Source organism: Natrix helvetica (assembly GCF_964273705.1).
Source record: "Natrix helvetica genome assembly, chromosome: 1".
Taxonomy (NCBI): Eukaryota; Metazoa; Chordata; class Lepidosauria; order Squamata; family Natricidae; genus Natrix; species Natrix helvetica.
In genome coordinates, this window is record NC_138548.1 from 335,191,910 (window position 1) to 335,210,221 (window position 18,312).

At 42.7% G+C, this 18,312-nt stretch overlaps 1 protein-coding gene across 7 annotated transcripts in view; it reads left to right on the forward strand.

The window, feature by feature from the left end:
• CADPS (calcium dependent secretion activator) overlaps positions 1 to 18,070 on the forward strand; it is a 492,613-nt gene extending 474,543 nt beyond the window's left edge. For all 7 annotated transcript variants that reach the window (XM_081935645.1, XM_081935646.1, XM_081935641.1 and 4 more), the window contains 2 exons: positions 13,080 to 13,184; positions 16,697 to 18,070. In XM_081935645.1, the coding sequence (XP_081791771.1) occupies positions 13,080 to 13,184; positions 16,697 to 16,876 (285 nt within the window). In that variant the 3' untranslated portion in view covers positions 16,877 to 18,070. The remainder of the gene's footprint in view (positions 1 to 13,079; positions 13,185 to 16,696) is intronic.
• Positions 18,071 to 18,312: the final 242 nt, after the last annotated feature.

Sequence of the window (18,312 nt, forward strand, 5' to 3'; positions counted from 1 at the left end):
CGGAAGCCTGCTCCTTTGCTTCCCACCTGGCCATCCTGATTGAAGGACCAATTCAATTCTCCACCAGGGAAAGGAGCTGTTTCAAGAGTTTGGATGTTCTACCAGCCAGAGTAAGAAAGTCCCAGAACAGTTCCTTTGGCCTTTTCGCACATTCGCAACTATCATCTTGAGTTCGCTTTGTCCTTCCTCTCCTTCTCTTCTCAGCAGCCCTCTTCTCTCGGCCTTTTAACTCATCAAGCATTAAGTTGTGGGGGGGAAATCCATTCCCTGATGATGTAACTTACTCTCAAGGATGAGGAGGTGTTCCCTTCACCTCCTCACCGAAGACAGGCAGACCTTCATCTCAGAGCACAATCACATTGTGCTAAATGTGCTGAATTTGCTGGCTAAATGTAGATGAAACAGTAAAGTCTCTTTCATCCTGTCTACACTTCATAGGAAGTTCTGATTGGTTGATTTTCTGGGTAAGCAAAGAGAGAGAGAGAGAGAGAGACAACAGGAGTTTGCCAGAAGAGTTCAACCGGAGGATGAGAGGGCAATGATCAGAGAAGCCATGTATTCTGAAAGAGTGTATGCTAAGCTGTGATGCATATGGACAAACCATATATTGAATGGCTGCTGATTGCAAGATCTGTCTCCTGCTGTTTGCTTGGTGCTGGTTATCGAGGGACTGTTTGCTTTAGAGTAACCAGAGTGTGAAAGGGGAATATAAGACAGCAAGTTCCAGCAAATGAATCTCACTAAGCAACTGAATTGAAAGCAGCAATCAAAATGTGCTACCTTGTTTCCCTGAAAATAAGACCTCCCTGGATAATAAGCCCAATCAGGCTTTTGAGCGCATGTAAAATAATCTAAAATAATTGCTCCCCCTGAAAATAAGCCCTCCCCGAAAATATTGCAACACAGCAGCAGCCATGAGGTGATCACGCTCACCTCAAAAATAATAAGACCTCCCTGAAAATAAGACCAAGCGCTTATTTCAGGGGTTAAAAGAAAATAAGACCATGTCTTATTTTCGGGGAAATCGGTTAATAAATTTTCAGTTAAGTGTTTGTATTTGGTGACCACAAGAATTTGAGGAGGGGACAAGAAGAAATAGGAGTCTAAATTTGTGTCCTCTAGTGCTTGTGACATGTTTGTCTTCCTATCTGAAAATAATCTAGGGCAGAGGTTTCCAGCTTGGCAACTTTAAGACAAGTCCACAAGTACTTAAAGTTCACAGGAGTCCTTGAAGAAGACGTGAAAGCATTGGGCTAATGTCTGGACATATTTTGGCCAATGACAAAAGAAAGGAATGATCAGTTCAAAGAAAGTTGTGCAACTGAAATGATGTAAGCAATTCTTTATAAGGAAGACTGAAAAGAGGAAACCAGTGGATGAACATAACAAGAAGAAAGAGACATAGAAGATATCCTGCTCTATTAAAACTTGGCAGTTGAAAGCCAGCTATAAGCATTCAAAAGAGGAATGGGAGACAAGCTGGCCTCTGTTTATGTCCGGAAGCACCTAAGGTGCTTCCTGATTGAAAGGATTAGCTGGTGACATAATCTTTCCTCAGTTGATGACCTGTTGGGAACTTCTTTCATGTGCCCTTTAATATGCTCATCAAATGGTACCTATCTATCTACTTACGATTACACACTTTCAAACTGCTAGGTTTGGCAGGAGCTGGAGCGAATAATGGGGGCTCCCCTCCCCTGCAGCAGCACTCATGTCTCGAACGTGGGCTTGCTGATCATCAACCCAGCATCCTAATCACATGAGCCACCATGCTTCAGGAGACAAACTTATATATCCTTAAAAGGCAGAAAAAAATACAACTCTGCCCTTTAAATAAGGCAAAAGGAAGAGTCACAATTTTTGGTAACCTACTACTTATAAAAAATGAACATAACAATGTTTTAGACAGCATCTGGGTTGAAATACCCTATTGACCAAATGTCCTATGCAATCAAATTAGCAAGCCAATTAAGTGTAGGATGAACAGAATGACATTTAAGTAGATCTCTCCCTTTCTCTCTCCCTCTCCCTCTCTCTTAAAAGAATGATCACAATTTCTCTGCTTGCTCTGGAATGACCTGCCTCAATATACATCAGCCCTAACTCTGCCCACCATTTTTTAAAAAACTGAATAAGAGCTGGCTTTTTCCCTTGGAATTTGGTCCATTTGTCTTCTTTTGATTGTTTTCTTATTGTATTTGGTCACTATGCTATATTTTATATTGAGTATGTTTTTAATGGTTCTTTTGTTTTTTTTCTTTTGAGGGGGTCTTGGGGGGGAATTAATATTGTGAGGGGTCTTTGAGGATAATGTAGTGGTTCCTTAGTGATTTGTTGGTTTATTTTTAGCTGACTGTCTAAACAGAGTCACACTTTTTAATTGGGTAACCCCATAAATCCAATAACTAAATGTGTTAAATAAGATTTTCCTTTTTTCTGTGTAGAGTATAGGATTTTGATTATTCCAAAAGTTACTTTATGGCTCAGGTGGAATGGCACAGACATAATTTCAGTTTTTGCACTCTTCAGTCAGTTGATTGGTGGGGGCACAGATTGGTTCATGATATTTTTCCTACTTTTTCTTAGCATTCCGCGTTTGGCAGAAGTGAAGGCAATTATTATATTGCCAGCTTCAAACCACTTTGAAGGGATCAGGTAGTACCAATAATGTGCAAAATCTAAAAGGTCTGTCACTATATTTAAAGCTTCAGTGCTGCTGTTGATAAAAATAGCTCCCATTGCTAAGAATAAGGAGTGAGTTCAGATAAAGTAGAAGTTCTTTTTTACATTATCACAAGGGTAGGCAGAAGGGCTTTTAAAAATGAAAACAACAAAAGTTACGAGTTTTGAAAGTTTCTCAGAATTTCATTCGTGAGATAAGTTGAAAAAGCCATATACATTTGGGTATTATGTATTACTGGAAGAAAAGTGTGTGAAATTCTTCTGTTCATGTTGGTTGAGAATTACATGAGCTGAAATCCAATGGGAAGGTCTCTGATGAGGAAAAAGCTGTTCTAAACAAGCTAATCATTTGTGGTAAATCTAAAGTATTTTCTATATAATTATAGTAGGGATCCATGAGCACCCATAACGGCATTGTTAATTATTTAGAAAAGATAAACAAGGGAATTATTCTGAGAACTGGGAAAATGACATTTTTGAAAACTTATGTTCTAGTAAAGAAATGTATCTATTCATTTATTGTTATCCATTCTTCATCATTTTTATACATAACTCAAAGCGGTGAACATACCATAACTCTGTGAGATGGGTTGATTCAGCTGAAAGAAAGTTACTAGCCCAAAGTCACCCAGCTGGTTTCCTACCTAAGGCTGAACTAGAACTCACAATCTCCCAGTTTCTTACCTGGTATCTTAACATCCAACGAAACTTATCAGTCTTATCAAACTTTATCAGAATTATTAGCACTGTCATAATATATGGGCATATGGAAAGAAGGCATCTCTAAAATGGTTACAAAAGCATAACGTGTACTTTCAGTTTTGGATCTCTTCATTCTAACAATTCTCCCAAATAAATAACATAAGAACTCAGTGATTCAGATTGTTTAGAGCAGGGGTGTCAAACTCAAGGCCTGAGGGCCGGACCCGGCCCGCAGGATGCTTAGGTCTGGCCCACGGGGCCTCTGCCAGCAAAAACGGAATTCAGGAGGGCTGCGTGTGCCAGCCCCCCCGGCTCCATTTTCACTGGTAGAGGACTAGCAAAGCAAACTAAAAACAAAACAAAAGGAGAAATGTTTCCCTTTTTGCATTTAAGCATACATGAAGGGATGGGAAAGGAGAAAGAGGGGGAAAGAGGAAAGACAAAGGAAAGGAAGATGGGAAAAGAGCAAGGAAGGAAAATAATGAAAAAGGGGAAGGAAGAAGAAAGGAGAATGAAGAGGGAGGGAGGGAGGCAGGGAAGGAAGGAAGGAAGGAAGGAAGGAAGGAAGGAAGGAAGGAAGGAAGGAAGGAAGGAAGGAAGGAAGGAGATTATAATGAGAAAGAGCGAGGGTCTGAAAAAAAGGCTTAGTGCTTTGCTACCACAAGTGCCCCAACACGAGTGATGTTGAGCTGGCCATGCCCACCCTGGCCATGCCTACCCTGGCCACACCCACTCCGCCCCCCATGAGGTCAAACACAACCCTGATGAGGCCCTTAATGAAATCGAGTTTGATATCCCTGGCTTAGAACCATTCCTATTTGAGAAGCAAGGTGATAGAACAGCTAAGAAATGGAACCAGGCCTGGAAAAATCCAATATTTATGATCCATTTTAAAAAAATCACTGAAGGACTTTAGGCCAAGTATTCTTTCTTAACCCCATCTTCAAAACTGGATTTCAGAATGTGTGTAAAATGTAGGGAGATTCCTCATATAAATTGCCCTGAGCTCTTGGAGAAAGGCATGTAGCATGCAGGAGTTCTCAGGATCCTGACTATGGAGGTAATCTGTCCATGTTGTCCTTGAACCAAACCGAATATCAGCATAGGTATGATATTAGCTGTGTGCAAGAAAAGTGTTACTTGGATAATGCTTTGGAGCCAGGTTGAGTTCTAATTAATGTGACTGGAGCATGGAAGGAAAAATATGGTAAAAATAATATTGGCCTTCAAGGAGAGAAGCAACTTAGAACTGAGGAGAAACTTCCTGACAGTTAGAACAATTAATCAGTGGAACAGCTTGCCTCCAGAAGTTGTGAATGCCCCAACACTGGAAGTCTTTAAGAAGATATTGGATAGCCATTTGTCTGTAACGGTATAGGGTTTCCTGCCTAGGCAGTGGGTTGGACTAGAAGACCTCCAAGGTCCCTTCCAACTCTACTATTGTATTGTATTGCCCCTTTTTTTTTATCAACGTAGGGCAGCAGATCTACAGTATCTTAACTGCTGTGTTACTGTGTTTCTTCCCAGACAAAAGCTGATGGACAATACTATCTCTTTTAAGCAAGATATTATTTTTCATACATTTATATAATCGTCTATGATGTAAACGGTCTTTTATCCTTTTTTACGTATTACACGGATATGTTGCTGGGCCATTTGAAATGTTCATTCTGAGGGAAAAAGGCTCTGAATCAGTGGTGGGATTCAAACGTTTTTACTACCGGTTCTGTGGGCGTGGCGTGGCATGGCATGGCGTGGCTTGGTGGGCGTGGCAGGGGAAGGATACTGTAAAATCTCCATACCCTCCCCACTCCAGGGAAAGGTTACTGCAAAATCCCCATTTCTTCCCCATCAGCTGGGGCTTGGGAGGCAGAGAGTAGATGAGGGTGGGGCCAGTCAGAGGTGGAATTTACCGGGTTTCTGAACTACTCAAAATTTCCGCTACCGGTTCTCCAGAACTGGTCAGAACCTGCTGAATACCACCTCTGCTCTGAATTTATTTTCTTCAGGTTTAAAATGTTTAAAATGCCCCTTACCCTTACCTTTGATTGACAGTTCCTTGAGGATGACTATTTAAAACCTGTTCAAATTTTATTAAGGGATAATTTTCTACCTTGGCAGGAAATATGATACCGCTATCGGTCATAAGGCTCCAAATGTGACCTCTTTAAAATTAAGAGCAGGCAAGGTATCCAAAGTGAAGCTGTCCTGTGGTTGGATGTATTTTGTTAATGAAGATAATCCACCCTAAATCAATAGTCTTTGCAAACAAATGCTAAGCACGTGCATGAAGATATTTTCCTGAATCCAGTGAGAGCTAGTCTCTATTTAAGGATGGTGACCTTGATAATTGACATTAATAGCACTCAGAAAGTAGCTTTTCTACTGTTAACTGGAGTATAATAGTGCATTTGCGTTCAACTTTTTATAATTAAGGCTACAATACTCTATGCATTTCACTCAGATCTATGCAATATAACTTATTTCCATATTAAAAAAAACATCCAGGCTTGCATTGCCAGCTACACATTTTAATTCAACATATTTTCAGAGCAACTTATTTCTTTTAGCATTATTCTGAAGTCCCATTGTGTCCATTGGAGCCAAGTTAAATCTGTGTAGGATTGCAGCCTTAATTGCTTTAGTTCATGAATACATTAATTTTGACAGAGAACAATTGTTTTCACAAAAATGTGTCAGGTAGTGGGAGTAAGCCAAATACTACTAATATTGTTTAAGAGAGAAACATATTTTTAAAAGAAAAAAAAAGAGTAGCACATTAATCTGAACTTGTTTAAAATAAATGCTATGGAACAGTAAACAGAGGCGTCACCAAATTTCTGGAAATCTTTATGTCTAATCCTAAATTGTAAGCCATTAGCTGTCACTGGGATTGAAAAAGTGATGGGGTTACATGGGTGGAAGAGAACGAGTAGCGTGTATTAAACAAACGATCCCTCATTACTCTGGGATGCAAAGCTGAAGTGATAAATATTTATGAGGTAGCCCCTGTCCAAAAGCCTGAAGATAATAGGAGTGTTTTCTTGGTGATGGTTAAAAAAAAAAGGCAGAGCTGAGTAATTTAGAGTAAGTTACAGAGTGAAAAACTTGCCCTCTTGAATTGGTGTGCAGGACAAAGAAGAAATGTGGGGGAACTGCCTCACAACATAAGCTGTCACACCCCTCCTCATCTGCCCCAGGGATCTCGTGGAGAATTTGGCACCCCTCCATCCACAAAGAAAACTCTAACTCCCCTTCCCCACCAGACCTGCCTCAACATTCATCCATGCCAAGGAAGACATTTCCATTCACAGCTCCATTAATACTGAGAACTACTTCAAGCTCATTATTCAGTATTGGTTTAAGGTTGCTTTCTTATCTTCAATAGATGACCCACTAGTTTAACTATAGTGGGTGAAGTTTTTCCCCAGGATGCACATGCCAGAAAATATGTTGGGTACCTTGATAAAAAGTGACTTGAGTAGAGATGGCTACTATGTATAGGTAGGTTTCAACTTACCGAGCCCCAAATTTATGTTGAGAAATTTGTTAAGTGAGTTTTGCCCCATTTTACGACTTTTCTCGCCACATTTGCTAACTGAATCAGTGCAGTTGTTAAATTAGTCACACGGTTGTTAAGTGAATCTGATTCCTATTAAGTATCAGTAATAACTGACAGACAACCAGTAACAGTAACTGATTTATTCAACTTAGTAACTGAACTGAACTGAAAGCCGGTTGACAGCTATTTATATTCTCCAGCTGTCAAGCCGGTAGCCAATAGGGGCTTGATGCTCGTGCCGCCCTGGAACCTGTTTAAAACGACCAATCCTGGGCGCGCGTGGACAGGCCTCCTCTAGCGCCACCTGCTGGTGGACGCTCCGAGAATACAACACTCCTTCCCCCTTGTCCGCGCATGCGTAATCCTGGAACCTTGTTGGCCTTCTGCGCACGCGCTGCGATCTTCTTAGCTGTGGAGTGACTGCCGCCGTAGAGGGAGGATCGCTTCGATGAAGTGTCCATGAAGGGCCAAACCGTGGAACTCCTCCCAGCTCACCAGGTAGATAGCTTGCCGGTATCGGATCATTGATTGGCCGCCGGAGCTAGTTGTTCGCTCAGATCTGGGCTGATGGGCGGCGTCAACAGGTCTTTGTGAACTTGGAATAACATTTGGAACATTTGAGTTGTTTGACGCTGCACCGGTGTCTCTTCGCCTCAGTTGATCTATGTGCCTCCTCCACACTCTTCCATCTCCAAGGAGGACCCTATAGGAACAGGGCCCCGTTAGCTCCGATACAACACCAGGCACCCATTTAGGATCCCCTGCAAAGTTTTTAGCGAACACTCTTTCCCCTACCATGAAAACCCTAGGGGGGGGAGAGGATGGGTAGGAAGGGGTAGCGTAAAAGGGATGTAATCTGTCTAACGTCGTACGTAGTTTCCTTCCCATTAACAACTCGGAAGGGGCTTTGCCAGTTATTGGGCAAGGGGTGGTATGCTGGCATCTTAAGAATGTGGCTACTCGTTGCTGCATTGGCAAATGAGCCATGCGTGCCAGTGATTCCTTGGCCGTGCGCACCGCGCGTTCTGCCATTCCATTAGCCGCCGGGTGGAAGGGAGCCACGGGAGCGTGGCGAATGCCTTGGCGTTGGAGAAATGTCTGAAATTCTTGTGAAGTAAATTGGGGCCCGTTATCCGACACTATGATGTCAGGTAACCCATGTGTTGTGAATAAGTTGTCTAAGATTTTTATAGTGGCTGCAGACGTAGTGGAATGCATAGGGAACAGTTCTACCCATTTTGACCACGCGTCAATTACCAAGAAGAAGGTGGTTCCCTCTATTGGTCCTAAAAAATCCACGTGGAGTCTGCTCCACGGCGATCTGGGTTGTTCCCATTCTCTGGATGGGGCTGCTGGTGGTGCGGGGCGGACCTGCTGGCATTGGGGGCATTCCTGTACCCACGCTGCAATGTCCGCATCCATGGAGGGCCACCATATGTAACTGCGCCCCAGGCATTTCATACGGACAATGCCAGGGTGGCCCTCATGGAGACGAGATAGCAGTGCCTGGCGCAATTTGCTTGGGATTACTATTCTGTGTCCCCAGAGGAGGCAGCCTTGGAGAGATGACAGTTCCGTTCGGCGGCGATAGAATGGCAGTAGTGGCTGGTCTATATCAGAATTAGGCCATCCACTGCGGACGAAATGAATTATTTTTGAGATGATGGGGTCTGCTTTGGAATGTATTGCTATGTCTGATGCAGACAGTGGAAGTTGCAATTCATCTAAAAGGCAGATTGTTTCTGTAGGAGCTGGGTCCAATACCGGAATAGGTAAAGGGCAACGGCTCAAAGCATCTGCATTGCCCATTGTTATGCCTGGCTTATGGATCAGCGTGTAGTTATAGGCTGATAAGAATTCCGCCCAACGGGACATGCGGGGAGATAAAATTTCTGGAGTGGGGCGGTCGCCAGCTAAAATGCCTAGAAGTGGTTTGTGGTCCGTTAGGAGGGTAAATGGCCGCCCATACAGGTAATGGTGGAAACGTTTTACTCCCGCAACGGCGGCCAGCGCCTCCTTGTCCAGCTGGCTATAATTACGCTCAGGCTTGGACAAGGTGCGGGAGTAGAACGCTATGGGGGCCTCTGAGCCGTCAGGATATACATGGCTCAGCACTGCGCCCACTCCAAATGGAGAGGCGTCGCAAGCTAGCTGCAGGGGCCACTTCTCGTCGTATTGCGCTGGCACTGGTGGAGCTGTCAAAGCCTTTTTGACAGCCGCGAGCGCCTGCGCCTCGCGGCTGGTCCAGAGCCATGGTGCTGAAGTGTCTAAAAGTCGGTGGAGGGGCTCTGCTAACGACGCTTTGTGTGGAATGAACGACGAATAAAAATTGAGGAGGCCTAAGAAAGCCTGCAACTCCACCTTATTGGTTGGGGTTGGTGCGGAAAGGATTGCCTCCACCTTTTTTGGTGATGGGTGGATTCCATCTTTATTTATTAGGAATCCCAGGAATTCTACGGCAGGGACTCCCAATTTACACTTTGATGCCTTAAGATGGAGGCCTGCAGCCCGGAATTTTTGGAGGACCGCACGTAGGGATTTTATTAACGTGGGGGCGTCTTTGGCTGCGATGAGCACATCATCGAAATAGGGTGTGACCCCAGGAATGCCATGGAGCAACCGCTCCATCAATCCCTGGAATATTCCTGGGGCCACACTGACGCCGAATTGCAGCCTACGACATTTAAAAGCCCCGCGGTGGGTGACTATTGTCTGTGCCAGTGCTGTGGCTTCATCAACAGGTAGCTGTTGATAGGCCTGGGCTAGATCCAATTTTGCGAATATCTTACCTCGTCCTAATGTGTGTAGTACGTGCTGGACTACCGGTACTGGGTGGGGATGTGCTTGGAGGGCTTTATTAATTGTTGTTTTAAAATCTGCGCATATTCTTACAGAACCGTCAGATTTTAGGGGAACAACAATTGGAGTTTCCCAAGGGGAAAAATCAACTGGTTGTAGAACTCCTTGTTCCAGGAGTTTGTCAATTTCCGCGTCTACTTTCGCCTTTAAGGCGAATGGTAGACGTCTGGCCTTAAGCCTGATGGGAGCTATTGAAGGGTCGAGGTTTAAAGATATTGGGGAGCCCTTGTAGCAGCCTAATGATGGTGAAAAAACATCTTTGAATTCCGCAATTAGAGAGGTGAAATGGTTAGTAGGTAAGGAAGAGTATTGCGTTGCATGGATGCCAGTTATTGACAACCCCAGAGCACTGAACCAATCGAGCCCCAATAAAGAGGCCAGGGGATCCTGTACCACTAATAATGGTAGGTGGCCTGTGAAGGAGCCATAAGTAACTAGTAGCTTAGCGCAGCCTAGGAGCTTGATGGAGTTTCCCTGGTAGTCTTTCAGACGGCAGTTTGCAGGGCTGAGTTGCTTTACTTTGTAGTGGGGTAGAATAGATGATAATGTTTGCCAAGAAATAATTGAGCGAGCTGAGCCTGTATCTAGCTCCATGGAGCAAGGCCGGCCTTCGAGGAAGATAGTCAGGTGCATCTTACCGCGACCTCCTGCAGATGCGGATGCTGAGTCGACAACCCATTCAGGGTTGTATTCTTGGATGTCTCCCAGAGATAGAGAATTTAGGCGGCGATTTGGTGGGGCAGGTGCAGAAAAACGGTAGGCAGCATTTTGATTTTGTGGCCGGTTGTCAGGAGCGGATGAGCGGCATATTGCTGCTAAGTGTCCCTTTTTTCCGCATTTCCGGCAAATAGCTGCCCTAAATCGGCAGGTTGAGCGTGCGTGCTTGCCGCCGCAGCTCATGCAGGCGCGACTGTCTCTAAAATTTAATGATTGCAGACGATCTATTGCTAAGTCAATTTCTGATTGTATAGAGGAGGCTAGTTGTTGATGATTTACTTGAGGCGATGGAAACTGTTGTCCCGTTGGCAACGGCTGTGGCAACCGTCTACGGTCAGGGGTTGACTGTTCGGCCATCTCCGCTGCGCGAGCCTCATCAACGGCAATTTTCAAAGTGAGGTCTGACCGGGATAGAATTCGGCGATGTAATTTCACGTCTTTCAGACCATAAATAAATTGTTCCAACAGGGCTTCGTCCAAATCAGCAAATTCACAAGGAATAGCAGCCGCACGGAGCGCAGCCACGTAGTGGCTTATGGATTGCCCCTCTCCTTGAATGCAGTGGCGAAAATCTTGTCGCCTTGCAAAACGTGAAGGTGCCGGTTCATAATGTGTTTTTAATTTTGCCATTAATGTTTCCCAAGGCACCGTGTGTACAGGGGTGGGAGCTGAGAGAGCTCTTGCAGTTGCGAACATCTCTGGTCCACAGTAGTTTAAAAATATGCCTCTTTTCCTCTCCAGGGAAAGGCTTGTTAAGTCGTGTGCCAGGAGGAAACATTCAAACCTTTCCACAAACGCCTCCCAGGTTTCTGCCTCCACACGAAATGGGGCGAACATCGATGAAGTTGTCATTGTAACTTGTTTTGCTGGGTTGGATCCGCCCGTCCTCGTCGCCAGTATTAAGTATCAGTAATAACTGACAGACAACCAGTAACAGTAACTGATTTATTCAACTTAGTAACTGAACTGAACTGAAAGCCGGTTGACAGCTATTTATATTCTCCAGCTGTCAAGCCGGTAGCCAATAGGGGCTTGATGCTCGTGCCGCCCTGGAACCTGTTTAAAACGACCAATCCTGGGCGCGCGTGGACAGGCCTCCTCTAGCGCCACCTGCTGGTGGACGCTCCGAGAATACAACAATTCCCCTATTGACTTTGCTTGTCAGAAGGTCGCAAAGGGGGATCACGTGACCCCGAGACACTGTAACCATCATAATTGTGAGTCAGTTGTCAAATATAAACCACGTGACCATGGGGGAATGCTGCAATGGTCATAAGTATGAAAAATGCTTCTACGTCACTTTTTTCAGTGCCGTTGTAACTTTGAACGGTCACTAAGTGAACTGTTTTTAAGTCAAGGACTACCTATAGTATCCTGGATTCTTTTAAATCTATAGTCTTAATATTGCCATGCTCACAAGTGCCAGAGATTTGGAATTGGTAATAATAATATAAAAGGGAAGGATAAAGCAGTAGATAGAGAAGTTAAGGTCTTCCCTTCCATGCTCTTTTTATGCCTGCTTTCTCACGCCCATCTAGCATGCTTAACTAGAGATGAACACCAAAGAGGAAATGTTTAGTGGTACAAGATCTTTCCTACCACTGCCTACAGCTGCAAGTTATGTCACTAGAGACTTAGTTTCTTCGTCCAGAAATGCCATCAAGAATCTGATTTGATTCCAGGCTGGGAAAGAAAAAATAACATTAGCAGGGATAGAGAACACATGAATTCCAAACCCACAGTCGTTCTTTGACAGAGGTTTATGAGATCCGTGATTTTCGTCACATCTTGAGTTTCGTTGCCATTTTAAAAGGTTAGGGCAGAATGGACTTGGAGAGCTGAAATAGTTTCCGTGGTTCCTCTTCCTTTTCTGATCAACATTTGAATATTGTTGCTTCCATCTCTTCAAGTGTTATTTATGGCTGCATGAATCTCAGGAGCATCATCTGGACATGCCATTCTGGCTGGAAAACTTGGCATGAGCAATTTGAAATGTGAATTTGTGTTTCCACTAATGGCTTTCTGCCCTGCCCACCTGGCTATCTCAACGGTGGCACAATTGCAAGGGAGACTGATAGATGAAAATCAGCTAAGATTAGTGTATATGTATCCCACTTTTATTCTTTAAATAGTTGGGAAGCGAAAAACCACAATAGATGCAAATGCAGTCTAAAGAAGGTGTTAAACATCCATTCTTCTCCATTCATCTGAAGCATGTCAATCTTAAATAGTAAAGTTATTTTAAATGGTATTATGTAAAGGCAAAGGCACAAACAGTATTTGGGGATGTGTTTGAAGGAGCGGGGGAAAAAAATCCAATCCGAATTCCAGATTGAATGGATATTGAAACGCAGTGGGCCATATGCTGAGAATTCTTAAATATCAGTGGTCAAAATGTTTCTTCTGTCTTTAAGCGTGCAATTCTGATTTTGTGTCTGAATGTTGACACTGAAAAGATCAAAGCTAGTAAGACCTGATCGTGTTCAAAATGTAGTATGTACTGTATATGATTCACATTATTTGACATGTCCTTGGAGAGCTCTTGCTTATTTTGCAGCAATGGTACACCAGCTCCATGAACATCATGTGCACTTGGCTAACAGACCGCATGGACCTTCAGCTTCACATCTATCAACTAAAAACCCTTATTAGAATAGTAAAGGTAAGCCTGCTTAATACATTTATGTAACTTGCAAATAGATTCTGCTCTCAGTCAGAAAGGAAATGAAACTGTGCTAATTAAGTCAAAGCTTAAGGTCCCATTTGCACATATGGACCTTAGTGTACATCTGCCACATTGAACAAACTGAACATGATATTGACAAAATATTCATCCAAGAGAATGAAGATGGAGGAAATAGGGCAGGCAATTGTAGCAATTTGTCCACGCATCAACATCAGAGGTGGGTTGCTGCCAGTTTGGCCCAGGTCAGCCAAACCAGTAGCAGCAGCGGGAGGTTCCATCCACCCGCCCAGGCGCTTCTGTACATGTGCAGAAGCATTGCATGCACAGGAGAATGCCCAAATTGGTAGTAAAAGAAATTAGCAACCCACCTCTGGTCAGCATCTCATTTATTCTTCATCTTCACTACAACTCTGAAGTTAGTCACATTGGGATATTTCCGATACTAGGTTTGGGACCTTGGAGGTCTTCTAGTCCAATCCCCTGTCCACGGCAGGAATCCTGATTAACCAGAAGTGTAATATCTTTCACGCTGGCATTATTCTAGTTCATTGATGGCAAACCTATTGACCTTGTCAAGTCAAAAATTTGTAAAATGCCTAACTTGACTCTGCTGGGATCTCTCTCTTTCCCTCCCTCCCTCCCTCCCTCCCTCCCTCCCTCCCTCTCCCTCTCTCTCTCTCTCTCACACACACACACACACACATACACACATGAAACAATTCTCTATCCCCCCTCTCCTCCCATTTAGGCCATTCTGAACAGTGGCATTTGGCAGCAGCACTGAGGCTCTACCTGAAGTAGAGGTCAAGGCCTTGACTTCAATCCTTGAACCCCACACTGCCACTTAAAAAGACTCCCTGGTGCCATTCCCCAAGCCACCCGAGTTATTGTGGGCGATTTTGGCACATGTGTTACAGGTTCGCCATCACTGTTCCAGTACATTCCATTTGGTCGAATGAAGCAGAGCCAACCTAGACAGGAACTTATTTTCTTTTGACCCCCAAAATATGGTCTTGGCCTTATTATCGGGGGGGCTTATAGTTTTGGGGTTGCTAGGCGGCTGCTCTCTTGTGAGTGGCCTCCCGAAGAGCCTGGCGCAGGAACAGGAGGATGTGGGCACAGTCTCAGGGGCAAACAGCTGTGTTGCGCTGTCGCAACACAGCAGCCATGAGGTGACCACGCTCCCGAGCAGCCACTTGGCAATCCTCCTCTCCAGCCAGGCAGAGTGCCACTCACTTACCTAGTAGTATCCGGAAGGCGCCAAACCGCGTGAGCGCCTATCCACCCTGTGCCCCCCTCCCAGCTCCTACAGCTTGGTGCCTTCTGGATACCACTAGGTCGGTGAGTGGCACTCTGCCTGGCCGGAACTGGGGGAGGTTATCCAAAGGGCTTATTTTGGAGGGAGGGTTTATATTTTTGCCCACCCAAAAAAATCTGGCATGGCCTTATTTTCAGGACATGTCATATTTTTGGAGAAACACGGTAGTACTGAAGGGTAGAGAACCATATAAGGATGGACAACTGCCATGAGTCTCTGCACAAAGTGCTGGATAATCTTTTGTAGCAGAGCAAGAAGTATCTCTTAGGCAGCCCCCTTCGATATGTAGAAAGAGAAGAAAAGATACTACCCAAAATTGTTACGTAGCAATCTTCACTACTGACTTCTCATTCAGGGACTTGAAAGATCCTTAAAAACACATGTCATATCAGTATCGCACACATAATTAAAATAATTTCTCTTACAATAGATGTTGACAACATTTTAAAAGGGGTTACACACAAAACAAGAAGCTCTCCCTAATGTAGCTGTGGTGTATGTGTGTGCAAGTGCGAGTGCGGGTATGTGTTGGATGGATGGATGGATGATAATTATTTCAGTGTGAAATCTCAGTGGCTTACATAAAATAATAAGATCTCAGGAGGAGGTAAATACATATTTGATCATTTTTGGTTCCATGTGATATATTTTGCAGATGAGGAGAATTATATACTTTAGAAAAGAAAGTCATGAATAAATTACTAAAATGGTTTTTAATTTTCAAAATAAAAGCAATAGGTATTAGCACATTATTATTATGTGTTAGCTTGGGAACACTGAAAAACACGGGAAGTGTCTTTTGTACTATTAGATTATGTAATAGCCGCTTTTTAAAAAAAATAACAGTTTCTCTAGGCATAAGAGAGATGCAAAACATATTGCTAAAGCGTACATGAATTTAACTAATACTTGTATTTTTATGATGTCATGGAATTCTGGGAAACCAACACAACCAAAAAACTTCAGAAACCTAGACAATTTTTTTTTTAACGAATGGCTTTGACATCTAAGACACTTCACAGCTCCATTTAGTCTCATAATACTCAAGGAAGGGCTATTAAATGGAAAGATGAGGTTGTTGCTCCTCCACACAACTTAGATGTAGCCACAACTTTATCAGAGTGATGAAATATACATCACAACAACATCATGAAGCACATTTTGCTCCTTACCTACTTGATATTGAGACAGTATAAAGGGGGCACAGTTGTGTTGTGATTTCATAGCACGCCTTCCTCTGCTCTTCGCCCTTACCTACACTCAACTCTGCCATATCTATGATATTTTTATCCAAATGTTTGCCACTCTAGACCTCTATTTGTTTGGTTCACTTCCAATTTTGGAGTGTGAAATGGGAAGAGCCCTCCCTGGTTTCCATAACTTTTATTCCATAATTATCATTGTGAAGATTTCTGGGCTATGTCATACGATCTTCCAAAAAAACATAGTTCAGTTCTCCAGTTGTTTTTCCCCCATTATGGAAACTATTTTTGGAAAATCCTAGGAAATAAGAAATCAGAACAACTGCTATAAGGTTTAAGATACTGTCAGGGGTCTTACTCTTTCAGAAGGAAGATTGGTAAGTCTGTAGAATACAAACTCCAGATAACTGTCAAAATCAAAGATGCATGAAAAGCATCCTTTCTTTAAGATTTTCCTCATGAAAGGAAGTTAGACGTATTTAACAACGGCACCCAAATGAACTCCTATTTCATCAATCAAAAATGGCTTCCAAACTTATCCAGTTAAGTGTATGAGAACAGACTTCTGCATGTTAATCTTAAGTCCAAAGTATTTTCCTCACAAATGGGTACAGATATAATCAATTTGTGATCTCTAATAGATACACAGATGTGACAGTAATATATTGTACAGTATACATCAATTTAAAATTAAGGAACCAAACCTCTCCCTTGATCTCAATGATTTGATCCAGCACTATCAAATCATTTTACTTTAATTTCTCTATTTCTGCAGAAATGGGTTGAATGGGGAATAAATACTATAGGATAGCATCTGTTCCTATTAAAAGCAAAAGTGCTTGAAACTTATTTGACAGCCTGAAACCCAATTGCTTCTATTTCTGGGTTGGGTTGGGTTGGGTTGGGTTGGGTTGGGTTGGGTTGGATGTTTGGTCATATTTTTCACAACACAAACTTCTTCATCCTAGAAAACATACAGAGATTTCCGATTGCAAGGAGTTCTGGATTCTACTTTGAATAGTAAAACCTATGACACAGTCCGAAACCGGCTGACTGTAGAAGAAGCCACAGCCTCAGTAAGTGAAGGTGGAGGACTGCAAGGGATCACCATGAAAGACAGCGATGAAGAAGATGAAGAGGATGATTAGATCTCCAAATTTAGAGTCCCCCCAACCTGGATGTAGCCTGGAAACCAGTGCATGTAATCTAGTCGGTTATTCAATTAGCCACATTAGGAAATTTTCTGTCTGCTCTAAACGCCCATGGAAAACCTACCAATACAACTCCCATTTTAGCTGTGTGGTTCTTAAGACTTAGCACCTCTGTTTCGATTCATTGAGTTTCCTGATTTCATATCTCTATGTTTATAAGCAATATGGAGCACCATTGTTTAAAACAGTTAATTGAAAATAAATCTGCATAGAAAACATACTAGGTGTGTCCCTATAATAATAATTAAAGTATAAATGACGCTTCATTAATGTACGTATATACATTGATGGTAAATTGTTGTGAAGACAAGTGAAACAAGTAATTTCATATGTTTGTTTCTCTTCTATGGATGCCAACTGCTTCGAAACAGAGTAAAGCTACTACTACTACGAGACACCTACCGGTAATTTGTACATTTGGGGGAGGAGGAACATACACCAGAAGTTGGGATTATTCCTGTTTATTGTACCCCAGCACTTTTCTTCCAAAGTATACACCTATCACTTTGTCCACCTTAAGATTCTGAGCAGTTGCTTTATGTCAGTGTCTTGCCCCACTCAATGTTACATTTTGTTCAGAGTTCCAATAACTGTGTTTGTAAAAAGGACAACTTTAATTACAACCTTAGACTATACAGATGTGTTTATAATAATGAGGATGATATAATAACAATAACGAGGATGATATAATAACAATGATAATGAACGACAATTTCTTTTCATAGACTGTATCCATAATTTAAATCTCCTTTTGTTTTCATAATGGTTTTTATATCTTGTCATGTACATTGTATTTGGATCAGTAACATGCATGTCTTTGCGTTTCCCCCCGTCCCCCCGTCCCCACTATCCAGGAGCTTTTATTTTTTTGTGTGTGTAATAAAGTGAATTCATCTTGCTTTTTTTGCCTTATACAAGCCGACAGTTGTAAAAGTGTGGGGACTGTGGCTTTTCAATAAATAACTGTTCAGATGTCCTGCTCATAAAACACTGGAGTCTTTTTATGTCTGCCTTAGGAAGAAGAAGAAGAAGAAGAAAACAAAAACAAAAAAACCCACAAAAAGATTAGTCAATTTAACAAGAATCCATGTAAGAGCTCCTGTCTTCTAGAATAAAGGAATTTTCTTTTCACCTGGGTGGTTTTTTAAAAAAATAGTTTGTGAATTGAGGGGCTCCTTTTCCAATATGCCCTCTAAGGCAGATGCAAACTTCAAGGCGTTCCAAAGCAGCACCACTGAACTCAGGGAACTAGGCTAGGGAGGATGTTCCCAGACAGATGGTTCTCCAAGGCTACCAATCAGAAGGCCCTGTTCAATATCTCTTCATGGATTCACTTAAAAAAAAAAAAAAGCTGGAAGCCATGAGGGAAAAAC